This window comes from Camelus bactrianus, chromosome 9 (assembly GCF_048773025.1).
Source record: "Camelus bactrianus isolate YW-2024 breed Bactrian camel chromosome 9, ASM4877302v1, whole genome shotgun sequence".
Taxonomy (NCBI): Eukaryota; Metazoa; Chordata; class Mammalia; order Artiodactyla; family Camelidae; genus Camelus; species Camelus bactrianus.
In genome coordinates, this window is record NC_133547.1 from 7,988,913 (window position 1) to 8,010,760 (window position 21,848).

At 41.5% G+C, this 21,848-nt stretch overlaps 1 protein-coding gene, 1 non-coding gene and 1 pseudogene across 4 annotated transcripts in view; 2 read left to right on the forward strand and 1 right to left on the reverse strand.

Annotated features, from left to right (window-relative positions):
* SAE1 (SUMO1 activating enzyme subunit 1) overlaps nt 1-13,706 on the reverse strand; it is a 66,555-nt gene extending 52,849 nt beyond the window's left edge. Inside the window, exons 1-2 of one of the 3 annotated variants that reach the window (XM_010946863.3) lie at nt 7,952-8,001; nt 3,319-3,423 (exon numbers count right to left, since the gene is read on the reverse strand). In XM_010946863.3, the coding sequence (XP_010945165.1) occupies nt 3,319-3,320 (2 nt within the window). In that variant the 5' untranslated portion in view covers nt 3,321-3,423; nt 7,952-8,001. Of the gene's footprint in view, nt 1-3,318; nt 3,424-7,951; nt 8,185-13,668 lie in introns of those variants that run through there. The other 2 variants (XM_045510623.1, XM_010946862.3) reach the window with 2 other exon arrangements.
* On the forward strand, nt 10,916-11,337 carry LOC123614545 (large ribosomal subunit protein eL34-like; annotated as a pseudogene).
* A 1,643-nt stretch (nt 13,707-15,349) lies between the features above and the next one.
* Nucleotides 15,350-15,422, forward strand: TRNAA-GGC (transfer RNA alanine (anticodon GGC)). The gene has a single exon. It is a non-coding gene; the product is annotated as a tRNA-Ala (tRNA).
* The last annotated feature ends 6,426 nt before the right edge of the window (nt 15,423-21,848 follow it).

Genomic DNA, 21,848 nt, shown 5'->3' on the forward strand with positions numbered 1-21,848 from the left:
TTAGCTCCAGAAACCATGGTACCCCAAGCATCTATGACTATGCTGGGCACTTACACTGTTACTCAAATAGCTGTTGAATTAATAGATACACCAAAAGAAACCTAAGTGTCCATCCACAGAATTACATAACCTTGGTACACAATAAAATAGCTAACACTCACGGAACACTCATTGTGTGCCAACAACCACTGTTCTAAACTTCACATGTATTATATTATTCAATCCTCATGACAGTCTTATGAGCAGGTACCTTGTTATGTGTATTTTACAACTGAGAAAACAGGCAAAAAGAGGTGAACTAGCTTGCACAGCTAGAAAGTGGCTGATACAACCAGCTAGCTGACGAGAGCAGCAATAAGGTAGAGTGACTGAGCTGGTGGGCTGAGGCCACAGTGGCCTGGTACACACCTACTATGGAAAACTAGGCAGCCATCAAAAAGAATGAAATAACAGCAGTTAACACTTATGAAACAGTTACTGAATGCCAAAGCAATTTATATTTTAAGCAATTCTAAGCAATTTATATGTATTAACTCTGCAAAGTAGGTAGTGCTACTATTCTCATTTTACAGATGAGGAAGCTGACTATTAGAGACAAAATAATGCCCCTCCCCCAAAGGTGTCCATGCCCTAATTTCTGGGACCTGTAAATAAATCACACTACATGGCAAAAGGAATTTTGCCGGTGTGATTAAATTAAGGATTTTGAGATGGGGTTATTACCCTGGATTTTTCAAGTAGGTCCAAGTAATCACAAGGGTCCTTGTAAGAGCAAGGCAGAAAGGTCAGGGTCAGAGAAGGAGACGTGCTAACAAAAGCAAAGACGTGCTAACAAAAGCAAAGTCAGAGAACAGAGACTTGAAGATGCTACACTGATGGCTTTGCAGATGAAGGAAGAGGCCAGAAGACAAAGAATACAGGGGGCTTCTAGAAGCTAGAAAAATCAAGCAGATTCTTCCCTAGAGCCTGTGCAGGGAGCACAGCCCTATCAACACCTTGATTTTATTTAGCCCAGTGAAACAGATTCCAAACTTCTGACCTCCAGAATTTGTGTTCTTTAAAGCCACTAAATTTGTGGTTATTGTTACAGCAGCCAACAAGAAAATAATACACTGAGGCGCAGAGTTCCTAGGGACCTTGCTGAAGATCACACAGCTACCAACTGGCAAAGGAGATAACTCAGGCAACATTGCTCCAGGGTTGATGCTCTTAGTTATATTGCCTCTCAATATCACAAGTAAATGTAAAAGTACATTGTGACAGATTGTGTATTAAGTCCACCAGTGACAAATGACAGAAAATAGCATCCACAGAGGGCTCACTAAGTACCAGGCACTGAGCTGGGTACATTACATACAGCACCTCACTGAAACCTTGATTGTGGTTCTTCACCATTTTTCTCTCAGAAAAAAGCACCCACACCCTAAATGCTGCATACAATTTCTCTTCCTAAAAGGCCAAGGGCTCCACAGGCCCTGCGGTGGGCCATCACATTTCCTCAGGAAAGGATCCAGGTCTGCCTAGAGAAAGGAAAAAACTGAGGCTCAGAAAAGGTGTCCAAGCTCCCACAGCTAAGGCTCCAAATTCAGTTCTAATCAAGATCTGTGATTTTTTTTCCCTCTCTCAATGCCTCCCCCATGCTGCCCTGCATACAGTAGGTTCTAAATAAATATTTGCTCATTTACTCTCCCCTCTTTAACTTCTTCTGTCATGGAAATAACTTTAAAATTTCTACGAAGGAAGGAACCTGTCTTCACACCACAATCTGAATTCACAATACAGACTGCAAGTTAAGTCAAGCCAGTGAAGTCCACTCGTGCTTAAAAATCCTTAAGACTACCAAATTCTCATTCAAACCACATCCATTGAGTCTAAGGCGTGAAAGTGAGTCATGCAAAAATCTTGTATATTTACTCAAGTAGGGCAAGCATAAAGTCCCTGAGGCCGGAGGGCCCTTTAGCATATTTGAAGAACAAGACTCAAGTAGCCTGAATGGAGGGAGCCAGGGAGGCAAGGTCAGACAAGGCAGGGCAGGAAAGGCAAGATTTTTTCAAAAGGTCTGGTTTTTATGCTGAGTATACAGGAAATCATAGGAAGGCTTTTTAAGCAGGACTGCTGTGATCTGGTGTTTTTTTTGTTTTGTTCTGTTTTTTTATTTAAATCAGTTTGGCTGCTTTGTGGAGAATGGATTATGAAGTCAAGAGTGAACAGGGGAGGTCAGGGAGGAACTGCTGAGGTGATCTGAGACGATGGGTGTGGCCTGGACTAAAAAATGAAGAAAAATGGATGAGATAAAGCTTGAAGCAGAGCCTGCAGGACTTCCCAACAGACTGAATGTGGACAGAAAGAACAGAGATGAATAAAGAACTCCTAGGTTTCTGGTCAGTGCAACCAGATAAATGATGGGGCCGTTGGGCAAATTTGACCATTTTCTCCTTTTAAAAACTCTCTTCTTCACTTCACAGTGTAATACTCCTCATTTAAATCTACAGTTCTGCTCCACCCAACTGCCTATTCCCTATATTCACTTAAATGTCTCGTCAGAATCCAAGCTAGAACTTAAGACTGTTCGGCACCTAGATCTGCTTGGGCAAATCTGCTCCTCCGTCTGGAGTTTCCACTCATCCCACTGACTTTATCTCATTTATCTCAACTTATTTAGTTTCCCTTCTTTTGTTGCTGGTGATTTATACTTGTCAAATAATTGCAGCTATAATTTACTGAATGCTTTCTGTGCTAGACTCTCTTCATGCATTATCTCATTTCTTTCTCCATAATCTTACAATGTAGATTCTGTTATCTCCATCTGATGGTGACAAAACTGAATGAAGCACAGAGAAGTAAAGACACGAACACAAGGTTAAACAACTAAGAAGTTCTGGAGCTGAGATTTGAACTCAACTATTAACCACTATCAACCACTGCAAAAATTGGTCCTTGTATGTAACCACCAGGACTGGCCTCCAGGACCTGCTCAGTCACTTTCATGGCAAATACATGCCTAGGGAACCAACTGAAGTGCTTTCTGAAAGGCAGCAGTGTTGGGTAACGAGTGCTTGAAAACAGGGACTTTTCTGTGAAGTCAAAATTTCAGAGTTTAAAGAGTCCTTAAAGATGTAATCACACTCACCCCTCCTTTTTGCAGATGTGGACTGTAAGGCCAAGAAACTGTGCCTCATCAGAGGTCAGAGAGCTAGTTGGCAGAGATGGACGTCCTAGATCTTTGCAGGGGACAATCATTCCCTTTACTCAACACATGTTTTAATGTCTACACACATGCAAGCACTGGAAATTTAATATAGATCAGTCAAAACTCACATCCTAGTCACTGGACATTTATATAGTGCTTGTCCTCATGGAGCTGATCGTCTACTTCTCTCCTCCCAGTCACACTCTCTGCTCAATTACATACAGGACAAATCACTGTCAAGTGGAGGAAGAAAAATTAGACATGCTTTTGGTACGAAAGGCAGTGCAAAAACTGCTGGAGCACATAATCTGAGAACATACACGGCTGCCAGGTTCAACACTCTCCTTTTTGTTAATATGACTGAAAGAATGAGCTTTGGTTGTGGCAAATGAGCTGCCATGGAAATAGCAGTAAACCTGAAGTTAGTGGCTTAGATTCAAGTCGTACTTCTTCTGTTTACTTGGTGCGTGACCTTGAAGAGTTGGCTTCCTTCCTTGAACCTCACCCGTAAAATGGGCTAGGCACCACAGCAAGAGATACAAACTCACAGGCTTACCGGGGCCAGGCAATTTTATCAGTGAATGAATCAGAGCTGATGGAGACGATGGCAAAGTAGAGCCCATGTTCTGTGTAAAAGAGGCAGCCTCTACTTAGCTCCAATCAATGTGGGGGTGTCTGATCTTACTAATTTTCAAAAGAGAGAAATCAGAAACTGAAATCTCCACATGGCGGCAGGGGGGATAGGGCTTAGGAGGGAGACAGACACATTTTCTCAATTTCTCATTATGAAAAATTTCAGGAGAGGGATAAATTTAGAAGTTTGGGATTAACCTATACACAGCACCATATGTAACACAGATAGCCAACAAGAACCTACTGTATAGCATAGGGAACTATACTCAGTATCTTGTAATAACCCATAATGGAAAAGAATCTGAAAAACAGATATGTTCAACTGAACCACTTTGCTATACACCGGAAACTAATACAACATTGTAAAGCAACTATACTGCAATTAAAAACAAAAAATTCAAATATACAGAAAAATAGAAAGAATATTAACATTTTGCCCTTTTGGCCTTACCCATATACCTACATCCCGGCACTTCAAACCTATAGCATGCAGGGCCAAAAATATGACATTCTCCTTCATAATCACACTATTTATCATATCTAGAAAATAATTCCCAAATATCATCTAACAGGGATGAATATGCAAATTTCCCCTACCGTGTAAAAGATGTGTTTGTTTGTTTTTTAAGAGGAGTTTGCTTTTTGAAAGAAGGTCCAGTCAGGGGTCACACCTTGCATCTGACACCACCTCTTTACTTTCTTACTCTAGAACAGTCCCTTCACTTGTTTTTTCCATGACATTGACTTCCGGAAGAGAACCAGGGCAGTAGTCTTGTAAAATGTCCCACATTCTGGACATCTTATCATTACCTCAATGGTGTCTTTGTTTCTTTGGTCTCTAAAAGCATGATTAGGGTAAAAGATATTTGGCAGGAATACAATGAAGATGGTGCACTGAAGTTCTTATTTCACCAAATCAGAAGACACTTCATTACTAATCACCTCCAAAGGAGACAAATGTCTTACTTCTCTTTTGCTAAAATATTACCTTGGCTTTATGAATTCTAAGTTATTAAGTTATGTCTAAATGAAGTAGATTTATTCTTTTTAATGCTCAAATTGTCCGCAATTTGGCCAATTCTCTAGATTTTTAAATGCTGGCAATTAATTTCAAAAAATTAAAACACTTTATGAGAGATAACCCCCCAGTTTTTAAACCTCCAGCCTATATGAGTTCCCCTGAAGGCCCTTTTAATTATTATGTCTCTCCTTTCCAATTCTCTGACAGTCTTGGCTCAAATCACAGAGTCAGAGGCAAAACTATAGCCAGAATGTAGAACGTCGATTCCGAGGCCACCTTCCATTTCACAAAGGAACTCCAGTCCCTGAAGTTCTCCTTAACCCTCTGGAGTTTCCTTACAGGCAAGTTAATTTGCTTCGTAGTGTTGCCTTCCTTCCTGTACAGGAGGAAATCACTCCCCTTCTTTCTCCAAAGAGCTGCTATGAGACTCATTTGAAAACTGGACATGAGAGCGCTTTAATCAACTCTGCAAGACTGCGTACAAATCTGTAGATTTCAAATTATAGGTAACCCCTTCCTTCCTTCACAGGACCCTCAGCCAATCCTTTTCAGGTTCTCCACTGAGCTCAGTACATCTTCACGTCCTCAGAATAACTCCCATCTCCCAAGAATTCCAGATTCTGACTTTGATTTGCAGCTTAGGTCATCTGCTCCTTAGAGCCGCCCACATCCATTCTTTATTGCTCCTCAGATCATTCATTCATTCTTAACCCTCTGATTCCAATTTAATCCTCACCAACCTTAACCCACCGTGAAGAAAACTACTTACTGCCACCAACCCCTTGGATCAACTCTACCAGTACATTTAGGATCCCCTTCCCAACCCTTTAGGACCCCCAACACTCTAATCCTTCAAACGGCAGTCCCTACATCCAATCAACCCCACTTGTGTGTTCATTCTCATCATTTAATTCCCAATCTTCTAGTTCAGATGCCTTCAAACCTCAGATGCTTGCTAATGCCTCATGATGACCCTCCTCCCCAATCACAGAAGACCCTACAGACCTGAAAGAAACTGAAGTAGCCCCCACTTCACCCCACCCACCACGCACACACTCTCTCACCAAAAAAATTCTAGAAGCTCCCACCCCTCACACTAAATTCTCTTGACCTGCCTGCCTCCTCAACCCTTAGCTCAATCAATTCTACACTCTGTACTCAATCACATCACATAACCACCTCCCAACACCCAGATCTCACCTCTGACCTCAACCACTCACATAACTCTACTTAGATGTGTAGTAAGCATCTAAAACATAAGTCCAAAAGAGAACTCCTGATTTCTCCCTCACCCCACCAAACCTACAGTCTCCCCATCTCGGTCCCTAAAGGCACTTCCATCTTTCCACCTGCTCAGGCCAAAACCTTGGAGGCATCCTTGAGTTCTGCCTCTCAGACCCCACACACTGAATCCTTCAACAAAGCCTGTCCCTTCTACCTTCAAATTATATCCAGAACCTAGATCTGATCCCTTCTCTAGAGTTCCAAGACACCATTATTTATGTCTCAAGCAGACTGCTGCAGCAGCCTTCTAATCGGAATCCTTATCTCCACTTCTGCCTACCTCAATTTATTCTCCACAGAGCAAGAGTGATCCTTCTCAAACACAAATCAGATTATGTTACTCTTGCCCTCAAAATTCTCCAATAGGTTTCCCAGCACACTTAGAATAAAAAAGCTACTCCTCACTTCAATTAGAAAGTAAATAAATACAACTACAAAGAGGTCAATTAATCAAGAGGACAAGACAATCCAAAATGTTTTTGCACCTAATAACAGGGCCTTAAAGAATATAATGCAAAAACTGATAGAACTGAAAGAAATAATAAACAAATCCATAAATATAAAGATTTGAACAAAACTCTCAGTAATCAAAAGAATGAACAGTCACAAAATCAGTAAAGATAAAAAATCAGTAAAGAGATAAAAAATATGAACATTATTAACCAATTTGACTTAATTAACATTTAAAGAACAATCTATCCACGGGAAAAAAAAAAAAAAAAGCTACTCAACTCATTTGGTTCCATCCACCCTGTGACTCCAATTTGCCAAGCGTGCTCTGGCCTCCAGGATTTTACACTTCATACTCTCTATGCTAGGAAGGTTCTTCCAGATGGCCACACAGCTTTCTTTTCATATGGGTCTGAGGGTCAATGTTACCTCTTCAGAGGCCCCCCTGGGCACCCTATCAAAACAGCACTTCCATCTCACCATCCTTTGTTGATCGTCTTTTCCTGCTTTTACTCCCTAGCACTTGCATTATCTGGTATTTTATTATTTATGTTTACTGCCTCCCTCACTATAATGTAAACTCCATGTGGGCAAAGAGTCTGCCTGGTTCACTGACATATGCCCAGTGTTTAAAATAGTGCCTGTGGCAGGTGCTCAATACATATTTGATCAAATCAATCACCCCTTTCAAAGACCTCATCCCCTCTGATGATTACTTCCTCCGTGGGTATGCCCAAGATATACCCAGTCCTGTCCTCTCTGGACACACCTCCATAACTAGACACAACCTCTTCAGGTACCTCCAGTCCGCCGAGTCTCTCCGAGCCTCTCAGGACTCCCACTTGAAAAAAACCTTGCTCCAAGACGCCTCAAAAATCTTCATTCTTTCAGACTGGCCCACCCCTTAAAGGCCACAAGAATTAATGTAAGCTTCCATCTGTTCGGTCTGCCAGGCTCTCCAGCGTCCAGCAGAGAACAGGTTCCTACTACCTATGAATGAATGAACTATGCCCCACCTCCCACTTTCATCCTTTCCATGCATTCCTGGCCCCTCCTATTCCCTAAGCCTCCACCCTCGATCTAAACCCCAACATCACTCCCTTCGGGCGTCAAGACCCTGAGTCAGAATCCTCCCGACCCCCCCAGGACTTCCCCACCTCCTCTTCTAGAAGCCGCCAATCCCTCGGAACGGCCCTCCCACCACCCTAGGATGTCCCCGCTTCCCAAATCAACCCCTCCAGTCCTCCCAGGAGGGCGACCATGCTCGGGTACATGATTCCCGCCTCCCCTCTTCAAATTAAACCCTTCCACTCCCCGAGGGCCGCCAACGCCTCAGGCCAGACGCCCCCTCAAGAAGCCGCACCGGCCCTGACCGTTTCTGGGCCTCCAATCCCCAGAGACGGATCTGCCGGTCATACTGCGCCGCCTCCTCCTCGCTGATACCGCCGCCCGCCTCCTCCTTCTCCACCATGGCGCCGGCTCTCGCCGCCTGCGCTCGGGTCGGGCTCACGACAACCTCCCGCCGGACTCACGGCAACCTCCCGCTGGTCCCACACGCCACCAACTGCCGCCGGCTGCGCGCCCGGGCCGCGTCTGCGCCTGCGCCAGGGGCTGCGTCTGCGCAGTACCTCCTCCCCTCCGCCGGCCCCTGCAACCTGGAACCACGTGGACCTCCTTAGCCTCAAAGGCGGGCGGGCGACAGCCAGTCACGTGGTGGAGGCTCCTCCCAATACTGGCCAAGAATCCGCGCGGCTTCTGGCCCCACGAGGCTACCCGAGTGGCCTTTTCTGAGGCTATTAATTCAGCAAATATAATGGAGCGCCTGCTGAAATCCCGGCAGTGGGGCTATTGTGAAATAGAACAAAGGAAAAAATATATAAATCAGACATGCAATAAATGTTGGAAGAAAATTAAAACAAGATATGGGACTACAGGGTGACAGGAGTGGTCAGGGAAGGTTTCTTAGAGAAGGTGACATTGAGCAGAGATCTGAAGGAACTGCAGAAACAATCTAGGTAGACAACTAGGAGATGGAACGTTTCTGGAACCAGAGAGCAGCAGGTGCAAAGGCCCTGAAGCTGGCGCATGCTGACAGAATTGAAGCACTGTGGAGAGGGCAAGGTGGTTGGAGCTGAGAGGATGGCAAGGGATAAGAGATTAAGTCATATATGAAGCAGGTGGGGAATCATGTAGAACCTTGTAGGCTAGTAATAGTTAATATGTGTTTTCCTTAGGCAAGATGCCTTTTTATTATTCATTCAACAAATACTTATCGAGAACTTGTTTGTCAGCCATCGATCTCTGTGCTAGGATAGAGCAGTGAAGAAAAAAAAAAGCTGCCCTCTTGTGGAGTTTCAATGGGCCCTACGTGGATTATTTCTCTAACCCTTGTAAGTGCAGATAAATTCTTTAACACCCCCACTCCCTCATAACTAAGGAGTCTGAGGTCCAGCAAAGTTAGGTGTTAGTACACTGACCGAAGTCTTACATCTTAGAAGCAGTGAAGCTTGGCTTCAAACCCAGGCTGTATGGCCCATATATTTCATCAGGAGGTTATACTACTGCTGGTGGTATGTTAAGCTCCTACTACATGCTCTAATCTTACATACTCTGTGAGCCTCAGGGATAGATCTTTTCTCCCCTTTTACAGTACAACTCCAGGACTCAGAAAATGGTAGCAATTCATCCAAGTTCAAATTATCATTCAAAAAAAATCACGTTTGGTCAATGCCTACTCTATGGGTTATTGATACATAATAAATTATGAAAAAAATTTAGGAACTTACAACAACAATCAGTATTTATTCTCTCTTATAGTTTCTGTGAATCAGGAATTCAGGGGCAGTTTGGGTGGGCAGTTCTGGCTCAAGGTCTCTCATGAGGATGCAGTCAGATAACAGCTGGGGCTGCAATCTTCTGATGGGGTGGGGTGGGGGTCACTTCCCTTCCAAAGTGACTCATCACATGGCTAGCAAGTTAATGATGGCTGATGGCTGGGGACCTCAATGCCTCTTCATGTGGGCCTATCCACTAGGCTGCTAGAGTGTCCTCATGACATAGTGGGTGACATCTCCCAGAACAAATGATCCTCCAGGGGAAGCTGAAAGCAGGAACGCTTTCTATGCCTCAGCCTCCACATTGTCACCAACATCCTATTGGCCACACTCTGGTCTACTCTATTCATTATAGGAGGGGATGATACAAGGGTGTGAATACTAGGCGGCAAGGATCATTTGGGGACCATCTTGAAGGCTAGTTACCACATTCGCTATGCATACACATGCCCTGTGAAAATCAGGTGAACAAGGGAAACGGATCTGCCCTGGGTGGTGCTGACAGTCTAGTAGGGGAAATAGACATTACTTCATCAGTCAAAGACTTATTCACTAATTCAACTACTCAACAAATATTTGTCAAATCCCTACTATCTGTTGGACTTTGTGCCAGGCCCTAAGGATACAATCATGATAAAAATGGACACACTCCTGCTTTAGGGGCAGTCACAGTCTAGTGGGAGAAATAAAATAGTGGCATAAAAACAGATCGAAACATTGAGAAGTGTTGTCATGGAGAAGAGGAAGTGATGACAGTGTCTGACTTAGTGTAGGAGTTAGGAAAGGATATTCTGAGAATGTAAACTTTCAGCTGAGCTTTACAGAGTAAATGAAGGTTAAAACTAGTAAAGCCAGGAAGGAACCCCAGGCAGAGATGACCCTGCACCTTCCAGGACCTACAGTCGAAGTTTATTCTCTTTGTCTGACTATGCTTTCCTGAGGGTCTCTCCTTGGGCCCACCCCCCCCCCGGCTCCCAGATTCTTTGTGGGAGGTTTAAAACATGTCTTCAAGCCCTGTGATATTCTTCATTTGTATGGAGGAGTTGGGGGAGAAGCTATGTCCCCTGTCCTTGAAGCTGTGTTCTATGGCTGCTTGATCAATAAAATGTGATAGAAGAGAATGCTGGGCCAGTTTCTGGGTCCAGCCCTTGAGAAATGGGCCACCTCCCCTTCAAAAAGCTAAACATCGAATTACCATAGTATCCAGCAGTTCCACTCAGGCATATACCTGGAGGAATTGAAAACAGAGACTAAAACAGATTATTTGAATGTCAATTTTCATGGCAACATTATTCACCCTAGTCAAAGGTGAAACAACCCCATTTATCCATCAGGGGATGGAAGGATAAACAGAATGTGATATATCAATACAGTGGAATAATATTCAGCCATAAAAAGGATGAAATACTGATACATGTCACAACTTAGATAAACCTTGAAAACATTACACTAAGTGAAAGAACCCAGAATACAAAACGTGATTTAAAAAAAGCCCTGTCCTCCTTTTTCCTCTTCCGGGGACCATACCTAGAGGCATTCAGAATGGTCCAGCGTTTGGCATACCATCGTAGGCTGTCCTATAATACAGCCTCTAACAAAACTAGGCTGTCCCGAACCCCTGGTAATAGAATTGTTTACCTTTATACCAAGAAAGTTGGGAAAGCACCAAAATCCGCATGTGGCTTGTGTCCAGGCCAACTTCAAGGAGTTCACGCTGTGAGACCTAAGTTCTTATGAGACTGTCTAAAACAAAAAAACATGTCAGCCGGGCTTCTTGTGGTTCCACATGTACTAAATATGTCCGTGACAGGATCAAGCGTACTTTCTTTATTGAGGAGCAGAAAATCGTTGTGAAAGTATTGAAAGCCCAAGCACAGAGTCAAAAAGCTAAAGAAAAAAATGAAGCTTGAGTAATAAAAAAAGTGGGAAAAAAAAAAAGGCCCTGTCCTAACTGCTGTCCTGACCCCCAATTCAGCTTCCAATCATGACTTTACCCCCTTACCCTACTCCAGAGGATGAGATGAGATTCCAGATGGTCTGAAGTTCAGGGACAGAATGAGAATACTTGACACCATTTGGTAATGTTAATTTTATTTTGTCAAAAATTTGATAAGCAGACAGAGAAAGACAAATATGTGGTATCACTTATATGTGGAATCTAAAAAAAAGATACAAATTTTATTTACAATCTATAAATAGATTCATGGACATAGAAAACAAACTGTGGTTACCAGGGAAGAAAGGCAGGGGGATGGATAGACTAGGAGTTTGGGATTAACAGATACACATTAGTATACATAAAATAGGTAAACAACAAGGACCTACTATATAGCACAGGGAACTATATTCAATTTCTTGTAATGAGCTGTAGTAGAAAAGAATCTGAAAATATATACATACATATGTATATGTATAATTGAATCACTTTGCTGTACACCTGAAACTAATATTATAAACTCATTACACTTCAATGAAAAATACGAATTAAAAAATTTTTGACAAAAATTTATTTTGTCAAAAAAAATAATATAGATACATTTAACATATGTAAATATATACATATTTTTTGGCTCAGCCACTTTAGAGTTATTCATCCCAGGTCTCTAAATCAAGGCAGGGAAAAGTTTTGAGAATTTTTTTGAGAATCACAGATCTCACCAGGAAACTCTAGAAGGCAAGATTTTCTTAAACATTTCCAGTATATAAAAAGCCAAGTATGCACAAATTCCTTAAACCAAAACATTAATTCCTGAGGTCTGAGTCACTTCAACATTTCTATATTTAACTTCAAATGTTCCCAGGGTTGAATGAAGCCAACTAAGGAAATAATTATGGTGACAAGGAGATTCACTAATTTCTCCTGATCATTACTATGCCGATTGTGTTTTATAAAGGTGTGCACAACAATATCTCCCACCCTACATGCTTTATTTTTTTAATTGGAGTATAGTTGATTCACAATGTTATGTTAGTTTTTGGTGTACAGCATAGTGATTCAGTTATATATTTTTTTATATTATTTTTCCTTATAGGTTATTACAAGTTATTGAATATAGATCCCTGAGCTATATAGTAGGACTTCGTTGTTTATCCATTTTATATATAATAGTTTGTATCTGCTAATCCCAAATTCCTAATTTATCCCTCCCCTCCTTTTCACTTTGGTAACCACATGTAGTTTGTTTTCTATGTCTGTGAGTCTATTTCTCTATTGTAAATAAGATCATTTGTATCTTTTTTTAAGATTCCACATATAAGTGATACCATGATATTTGCCTTTATCTGTCTGACTTACTTCATTTAGTATGATAATTTCTAGGTCCATCCATGTTGCTGCAAATGGCATTGTTTCATTCTTTATTATAGCTGAGTAGTATTCCATTGTAAAGATATATACCACACCTTCTTTATCCAATCTACATGCTCTTGTTGTGACATCCTTTTGACCCTACTTCCTTTCCTTGAAATGGGACTGGATTTGGTAACTATTTGACCACTAGAGTGTGTCAGAAGGGACACTTGCTTAACTTCCAAGTTAAGTCAGAATAGGGGAGGCCACCTCCACCTTGTTCATGAGAAACCCTTAGTTTGAGCCCTGAAATGCCAGGAAAGAAGTCCTACTGCCCTGAAGCCACCCTGTTGAGAGGAAGCCAAATCAGCCCAGAAGGAGACACCATGTGGAGAAGCCCTGAAACCACACAAAGAGAGATGCCTGCCCAGCCCCCCACTATTCCAGTCCTAGTCATGTGGTCTGCAACCATATGAGAAATCCCAGGCCAGAACCAGCCTTCCTGAATTCCTGACTCACTGATGCTGTAAAAATAATAAAATGATTGTTGCTACTTTAAGTCACAAAACTTCAGGGCAATTTTTTTTTCAATTGAGGTAAAATATGTATCTCATAAAACATACTATCTCACCCACTTCTAAGTGTACACTTTAGTAGTGGCAAGTTTATTTACATTGTTCTGCAACCAATCTCCAGAACTTGCCATCTTGCAAGACTGGAACTCTATACCGGTTAAACAATTCTCCATTTTCCCCTCCACCCAGCCCCTGGCAACCACCATTCTATTTTCTGTTTCTGTGAGTTTGACTACTCTAGATATCTCAGATAAATGAAATTGTACAGTATTTGTCTTTTTGTGACTGGCTTCTTTCACTTAGCATAAGATCTACAAGGCTCATCCATGTGTAGCAAGTGTCAGAATTCCCTTCCTTTTTAAGGCTGAATATATCCCATTGTGAGTACATACCTTGTTTTAAGTACATGCTGCATTTTGTTTATCCATTTATCCAGCAATAGACATTTGGGTTGCTTCCACCTTTTCATCTGCTGTGAACATGGGTGTACAAATAACTCTTTGAGACACAGTTTCACTTTTCTCAGATATATACTCATGGGGCAGTTTGTTTTTTTAGCAACAGCTAATCAGAACAGCTGCCTGCACTGAGACTGTGTAACTTCAAAGAAGTGGAGAGCAGTTATTCAGGAGATCAGGCTCCTGGGTTTAAGGATTACATAATTACCTCCACCCAGGTGACTGCTCACCATTAACCAAGGCCCTGGTTTGAAATCCCACCTGCACATTAGGATTATCTGGAGAGCTTTTCAGCAAATACAGTGCCCAGGCCCCACTTTCAGAGATGGCTTAATTGGTCGGGGGCTGAGCTGAGACTGGAATTTTTACAAAATGCTCCCCAGATGATTCTAAAATGCAGTTAGTGTGGAAACCCATGGAACAAAGATCTGTGTACTGTTTCATTCTAGTCTGAATTCTTTTCCTGTTCTTCCTGTTAGAACCATGTTAAATGACATTGGAAGGGGGAGGGTATAGCTCAGTGGTAGAGTGTGTGCTTAGCATGTATGAGGTCCTGGGTTCAATCCCCAGGACCTCCATTAAAAATAAATAAATAAACAAATAAATGGAGCATTGTTGTTTTTGATAGGGGGAGGTAATTTGGTTACTTATATATTTAACTAACTGGAGTCTTAAAAACTAGTATGTTTGGATAAAAGTCTAATACCTATAATTAAGTACATACATTTCACTATACAGATTGATGAGCTCATATCTGTACAAAGTGTTATGGGTCACACTGTGTCCCCCAAGTAAAGTCCTAATCACTGTGACCTATGAGTGTTACCTTACTTGGAAATAGGATTTTTGCAGATGTGATCAAGACGAAATCATTAGGGTGGGCCCTAATCCAATAGGACTGGTGTCTTTATAAGAAGAAGGAAATCTGGGGACAGAGACATCCAGGAAGAAGCCCATGTGAAGGTGGAGAAAGGGACTGGGGTAGATCCACAAGCAAAGAACACCAAGGTTTTTTGGCCTTCACTAGATGCTAGGGGAAAGATGCCTGGAACAGGTTCTCCCTCAGAGCCCTCAGAAGGAATCAACCCTGCAGACACTTGGATCTCAGACTTCTAGCCTCCACAAATATGAAGGGAAAGGTAATTAAGTTTACTTATTTTTTTGATAAAGGTACTGGGGATTAAACCCAGGGCCTCGTGCATGCTAAGCACACACTCTACCACCGAGCTATGCCCTCCCCTCCAATAACTGGTAGTTTAAGTCACCCAGTTGGTGCTTCTATATGACGGCAGCCCAGCAGGCCTAGAAAATAATGTATGGTGTTTTAACTGGAATTTTCCTCAGATTAGGCCAGTGGGAGTCAAACTCATCTAGTGGTTATTTCTCCAATTTTTAAGCATGTTGTTGGAGTAGATTAATTATAACCCCATCCAATATTTGAGGGATAGCGGAAGTCAGGTTGTCTTACTGTTGGAGAAGGTACAAATATAGAAAAGGTGGAGGCTGGAAGAAACCCTATGGTACTGGATTGGAATAAGAGTTATGGGTAGGGGTTAGTATCCTAAGGCTGCCAAAAGTAAGTATCACAAGCTAGGTGGCTTAGAAAGAGAGGGTGGGAGGTATAGCTCAGTGGCAGAGCGCATGCTTGGCGTGCATTGAGGTCCTGGGTTCAATCCCCAGTATCTCCATTAAAGAAAAAAATTTTCTTAATTAAAAAGAACACACAAGAGAAATTTCGTACCTCACAGTTAAGTTTGAAATGAATGTCCAAACTCTCTCTCTGAAGGCCCCAGGGGAGGAATCCTCCCTTGTCTCTTCTAACTTCTGGTGGTTGCCCACAAACCTTGGCTTTCCTTGGCTTGTAGGTGCACCAGTCCAATCTCTGCTTCTCTTGTCACATGGCCTTCTCCCTGTATGTGCGTACCCCTGTGTCTCTTCTCTTTTTAGAAGGACACTGGGCATTTTGGATTAAGGGCCCACCAAACTCCAGTTCCAATGTGACCTTATCTTAATTTAATTAATTATCTCTTCAATGACCCTATTTCTAAATAAGGTCAAATTCTGAGGTTCCAGGAAGGACATGAATCTGGGGGGAAGAAAACATTATTTAACCCAGTACAGGTACAAGTGCGTATTCTAAAATATATAGAGATATATGTAGAAATAAATATATGTATCTGTGTGGCTCTAGCTACCTAGCTAGCTGGATAGATGGACTAAGTCTGGGATTTAATTATAAATCATCAGAATTGGGAGGTGTTCAGTGAGTGCAGAATCAGGCTTAGCTATGAGTTTATAATTGTTGAAGTTGGGTGAGGGGTACATAAGGGTTCATTTTACTCTCCCTTCTATTTTCACACATCATCTTTGAACTTTTCCATAGTAAAAAGCTTTTTTCTTTTTTCAACCTTGTTTTAAAGTTCTGAATCTAAAGCTATCGCAAGGAAAAATGCCAATGACAGGATCAAATATCCGCTGTGCAGGAAAGAAGTTTAGAAGTCATGGAAAAACCGGGCGGCAGAGGGCTATATCAAGTATCTTTCAGATAAGTCTTTGTAAACACTTTTGCTGAGTTGCCTTATATTATTAAAGTGAAATTTACAAGGATCATAGAAAGAAAAATAAAGGAGTCAAATTATTCTTGTAGGGGAAGGAGATAATTGAGTTTACTTATTTATTTTTAGAGGCAGTACTGAGGATTGAACCCAGGACCTTGTACATGTTAAGCAAGTACTCTACCACTTGAGCTATGGCTTCCCCTGGAACCAAACTATTTTGAAGAGCAAAACAGATCCTTCAGGCCGTTTTTCCTCTCTTGGATTGGCCCGCTCCCAATTCTCAGGAGTGTACTATCTTTCACTATTTTTTTTTCTTCACTAATAAAAATTTTGTTTATATCATGCTTTTGGTCTCTCGTCAAAAAAAAACCCCGAAAAAAACAGATCCTTTGCATTAAATGATTTATTAGTTAATATACTGACTTGAAAGTGACCTTAAAGATCCATGGTACAAACTCATTTGCATTTGGTTAGGGAGTGATCTGAGCCATTACCTGTGAGTATGCAGTACCTCTTGTAAACTGATCACTTTGTGGAAAAGAGCTCTGGAAATAAAGTTAACTGCTCTATAAATTATTTCCTCCTGCACTGACAACATCTAAAAAGCCCCCTGTACCTTCTTCGCCCTTATACTTTTCTAAAGCTCATAGAGAAATTTTAATGTAATGGTATATTCTCAAATTTGGTGCTAGATATATATATTTCAACCTTTTTTTTATTGAAGTGAAATTCACATAACATAAAATTAACCATTTTAAAGTGAACAATTCAGTGGCATATGTACAGTCACTAGCTACAACCATCACCTCTATCTAGTTCCAAAACTAGATTTTTACCCCCAAAATGGTGGTGTACATTTTGTAAATTTCCAAAAGTCTACCGTGACTTTGCTATGCACACAATTCCAAAAGAACTGGAAAAGCTCAGCATCACAGTTTAATATAACAGCATAAATTGTTCTTTCCATTATTTGAGAACTGTCATTAACTTTGTTCATCAGGTAATCATTCACTCCCAATGAAATGTTGCAAGGCATCCTATCATCCCTACTCCCCAGCCTCTAGTGCCAGCAAGAACCCCTTGATTATTGTGATGCTCCAAAAAGTCCACGCAGATTTCTAAAATGCCCCCAAGAGAACAATATTGTCCTCTTGAGAACCAGTTGACAAAAATATTTCCTCCCATAATTTTCTAAAATGTCCTCTAGGGGGCGACATCATCTCCTTAAGAACCAGGTAAACCGATGATCATCTCCTAAACTAGACTTTCCTTCCACTTCCCCGACAAATCCAAGGTTGGATTAGTCAGGAAGAAGATGGAAATAGCTATTGCACTGGCAATCAGTAGGATCCAACACACCGTACTGTCTCTCTTTGGCCAATGATCTCCTTTCTTCCCCAGGGTTTCCAGAGCTTGGAGCCAGCCTCTAGTATTGCTTCCAAGCTCCTATGTTTTCTCTCTAAGGGACTGCTCACCCACGGCGCAAAGAACCCACCAGAGAGCCACCCCAGGAATTAGAAAAGTAAAATCTTTTGCTAGAATTATGATGTTCCAAGAGCAGAATGAAACACATGCCAAGGAAGCATTGGTTAGATTTATGGGCATTACAAGAGGTTCCATTTCAGAAAAATACAGGGAACTGTCAGCTCATAGATGTTTGGTTCATTCTCCTGTTTTGGCACAAAAAAAAAAAAAAAAGATGGTTGGGACATCCAGAAGAAGAGGAGAAGAGGTATAGTGGATTTATTTTTCCCCAAACAAGGGGCAAATTGCTGAAACTTGTATCTCCCCGCCCCTCTGCTCCCCCTCCAACGCCCTTCCCCTTCCCCACCATGCACTACAAAAAATCCACAAGGTTTGGATGCCCTCTTGGAGTTTTAGAGGCAGCTTGTATCATGGTAGGGAGACTTGCTCTCACTCATCAGCAAAGAAAGCCCTAAGGCTTCTGGGCCCTGTGCAAGAGGAGGTTCTCCAGCTAGTCCAAGATTTAGTGTGTTCGGGCAGGTGAGATCTCCCTCTCTACCCATCTTGAGTTTTTGTGGCTGGACTACTATTAAAACTGACACATGAAAGATTAACAGGAGAAAAATAGTCATATTTTAATTCATGCCCATAGAGGTCTCATGGAAATGGAACCTAAGATGTGGCCAAAACAGGCAGCTTCTAAACAAAAATTTTTCCTTTTAGAGAAAGAAACAAATTGAGAGGAATTGACAGGATAAAGAAACTTCAGTTTGGGTGCTTCATTGGTAAGGAATTTAAGCAAAGTTCGGGCTTGGGTAGTAAATTTGTAAAGAAGTAACTGTTTATATTGTTTATATAGTCTTATTAGCCCTGAGTTCCTAATCTCTGGTGATAAAGATGTCTTTCTACTTCCCGGTACAGGAGGACACCTTTCACATGGGAGATTTATTTCCTGGCTTCAGGGAGACAGACAGGAAGGTCAAAGTGCTCCCCTTATACCAGTCATTTCCTCAGTAGCTTTCATTCAAAATAATCAGTATTCTACTGAGGCATATTCTGGGGCAGCCTGCCCTGGGCCCCAACAAGTACAAAGGGCTCTGCCATTTGGGTCTTATACTCCAGCCATCCAGGGGCTTTCAAAGGTGAATACACTACAGCTTGTCTGTTCTCCTATCGATGGGCATTTAGGTAGTTTCCAATTAGGGGCTATTTTGAATAGTGCTGCTGTGAGCATTCTTCTTCATGCCTTGTGGTATGTGGTATACACTTTGGGTTTGTTGACAGAATAAATTAATCAGTCAACCTTGGAAAGAGATGGAAATTGTGTTTGAGCCAAATTGAGGACTATAACCTGGGGAAAGCCTCTCAGAAAACGCAGAACTGTTCCACCCACTGAAAGTCAAAGCACAGTTATATAGATTGGGGGGGGTAGTTAGGTTCATTTATTTATTGTTAACTTTCTTAAAAAATTTTTTATTTGCTTTTTTGGGAGGTAATTACGTTTATTTATTTACTTATTTACTGGAGGTACTGGGGATTGAACCTAGAACATTGTGCATGCTAAGCATGCACTCTACCACTAAGCTACACCCTCCCTGTAGTTTTTTTTTTATTTTATTTACAATTATGTAGGTTTTTGAGACAGAGGGCTGTACATTAAATGATGTAGATAGTTTGCACAATCCAGATCTGGAAGTACAAAGTGGTGGGTCATCATAACACCTTACGAGATCAAGAAGGAATGTTATCTTTTAAAGAGTTGTTGGGTGGAGTATACCTCAGTGGTGGAGCACCTGCTTAGCATGCATGAAGTCCTGGGTTCAATCCCCGGTACCTCCATTAACAAGAAAAAAGGAAAAAAATACATTACAAAATAAAGAGTTTTCTTGCTCTTTTCTGATGATGGGGAGGTTTGGTCCGTGCACAATGCAGATACAGAAGGCACAGCAGAGGGAAGAAAGGAGGTTAAAGTGCAGGGAATTTTTTTATGTTTAAATTTTTCTTATCTTACCATAAAATATGAATTTTTTGAGGGGGAGGCAATTAGCTTTTTATTTATTTATCTTTAATGGAGGTACTGGGGATCGAACCCAGGACCTCCTACATGCTAGGCATGCACTCTTCCACTGAGCTATACCCTCCCCTCTAAAATATGAATTTTATTTCACTGGTTGGAATTGTCGTATCTTGGTGTATCTGTATGTTCAGCTGTAGTTGATACTGTCAGGTGATTTTCCAAAGTGGCTCTAAAGGAACTCCTGTGTTTCTCCTCTCCTTGAACACTCTGTAATTCTATATTCCGGTCACAAATTCGTGGAGGTTTTCCCACACCAAGCAGTTCTCCGACTGGCAGGCACCACCTGGGGTCCTACACTTCAAGTCAGTTCTGACACGATCTACCTGGAGTTAGCATGAGCCTGTAAGTTAAGGGCTTAGTCCACCCCCAACCTCAGATGAATTTGCAATTACTTCTGACCAACCGGCTGTAAATTGGAGGTTCCCAAAACCTCATCTTCCAGTTTAATTAATTCACCAGAGTGGCTCATATAACTCAGGAAAGCAATTTACTTGTAAGATTACCAGTGTATTACAGAGGCTACGAAAGGATGCTAACAGAATAGCTAGATGAAGGCATACCTAGGGTGAGGTCCAAAAGCATCCGGAGCACAGAACACATGAGCTTCCAACCCCTTGGAGTTTAGAATGCGCCACCTTCTTGGAACATGGATGTGTTCTTGTTCACCAACCCAGAAGTTCTCCAAACCCTGGGATTTTTATGAAGGTGTCATTATATAAGCATGATTGCTTAAATCATTGGCCATGGGTGGTTAAATTAATCTCCAGCTCCCTGCTTCCTTCTCCTAGGGGTTAGGGAGTGGGACTAAAAATTGCATTCCTGTAATCGAATCTCCTGATTGGTTCCCCTGGGAACCAACTTCTATCTTTAATGGCTTTCCAAAAGTCACTTCATTAACGTAAACTCAGGTGTGGTTTGAAAGGAGTGTGAATGAGTAAGAAAAGACACCTTTATCTGTACGTCTTATCACTTAGGAAATTCCTAGGATTTTAGGAGCTCAGTGCAAGGTATTGGGACAAAGATAAAATATGTATTTCTTAATATAAATCATAATACGCATGGTTAGACCAATTTATAATCCTACCAGCAGTACAGGAGAGTTCCAGGTACTCCATATCAGCACCAATACCTGATTTAGTCACATGGAAGAATACTACATAAAAATGAGTATGAACTTCAACTACATGCCATCTACAAATCTAATGTTGAGTGAAGGAAGCTAGATACCAAAGAGTACATATTATAGATTCCATTTGGAAGAGGACATTAAGGCAAAATTAATTTGAGGTTGTAAGTCAGAAGGGTGATTACCCTGGGAGGGGGTAGTGACTAGAGGGGGACAGGAAGGGGCTCTGGTAAAGTTTATAATTATAAGGTTAAATTTATGTTTCTTGATTTAGGTGTTGATTACATGGCATATTCATTTGGTGTCAACCTATCAAGCTGTATAATGCTGAACCCAAAATAATAAAATAGCTGGTTATTTTTATCACCAGAATGGGTTTACTCAGGAACAAAAGAATTTCAATTCATGATTTGTAATCTGTGAGGAACCAAAGGCAAGTCCATAGAGCAAAGGAAGGGAGCCCACTTTTATAGGGAAAAGGGGGGAGTTGGGAAGGGCTATTCTAAGTGAAACTTAATTGGAGGAAAGTATGAGTTCAGGGTGATAGTGGCTTCTCATTGGCTGGGCTGTGACATTGCCTATTGGCTGGTCTGTTACTAAGCCAGGAGAAATTCCTCCTTGGGTATAGTAAAGTAGTTGCACTTCCTGTTTGGGTGTGCAAGGAGTTCTTCCCTTGGGGTATGCAATTGGCATTAAGTAGCAGGGCATGTGAGCCCCCTCTTATGGTGCCTGGACTCCATCTTAAATGAGATTTCTGTTTATTAATTTTCACAGTATCCATGATTATATTCTGTATGTATGCTATTATTAAATAAAAGTAAAAAAAATAGGGGTAGGCTGGAAATCTCTGGTAAACCTCAAGGAGATAATACACCTTGAGGTTTTATAA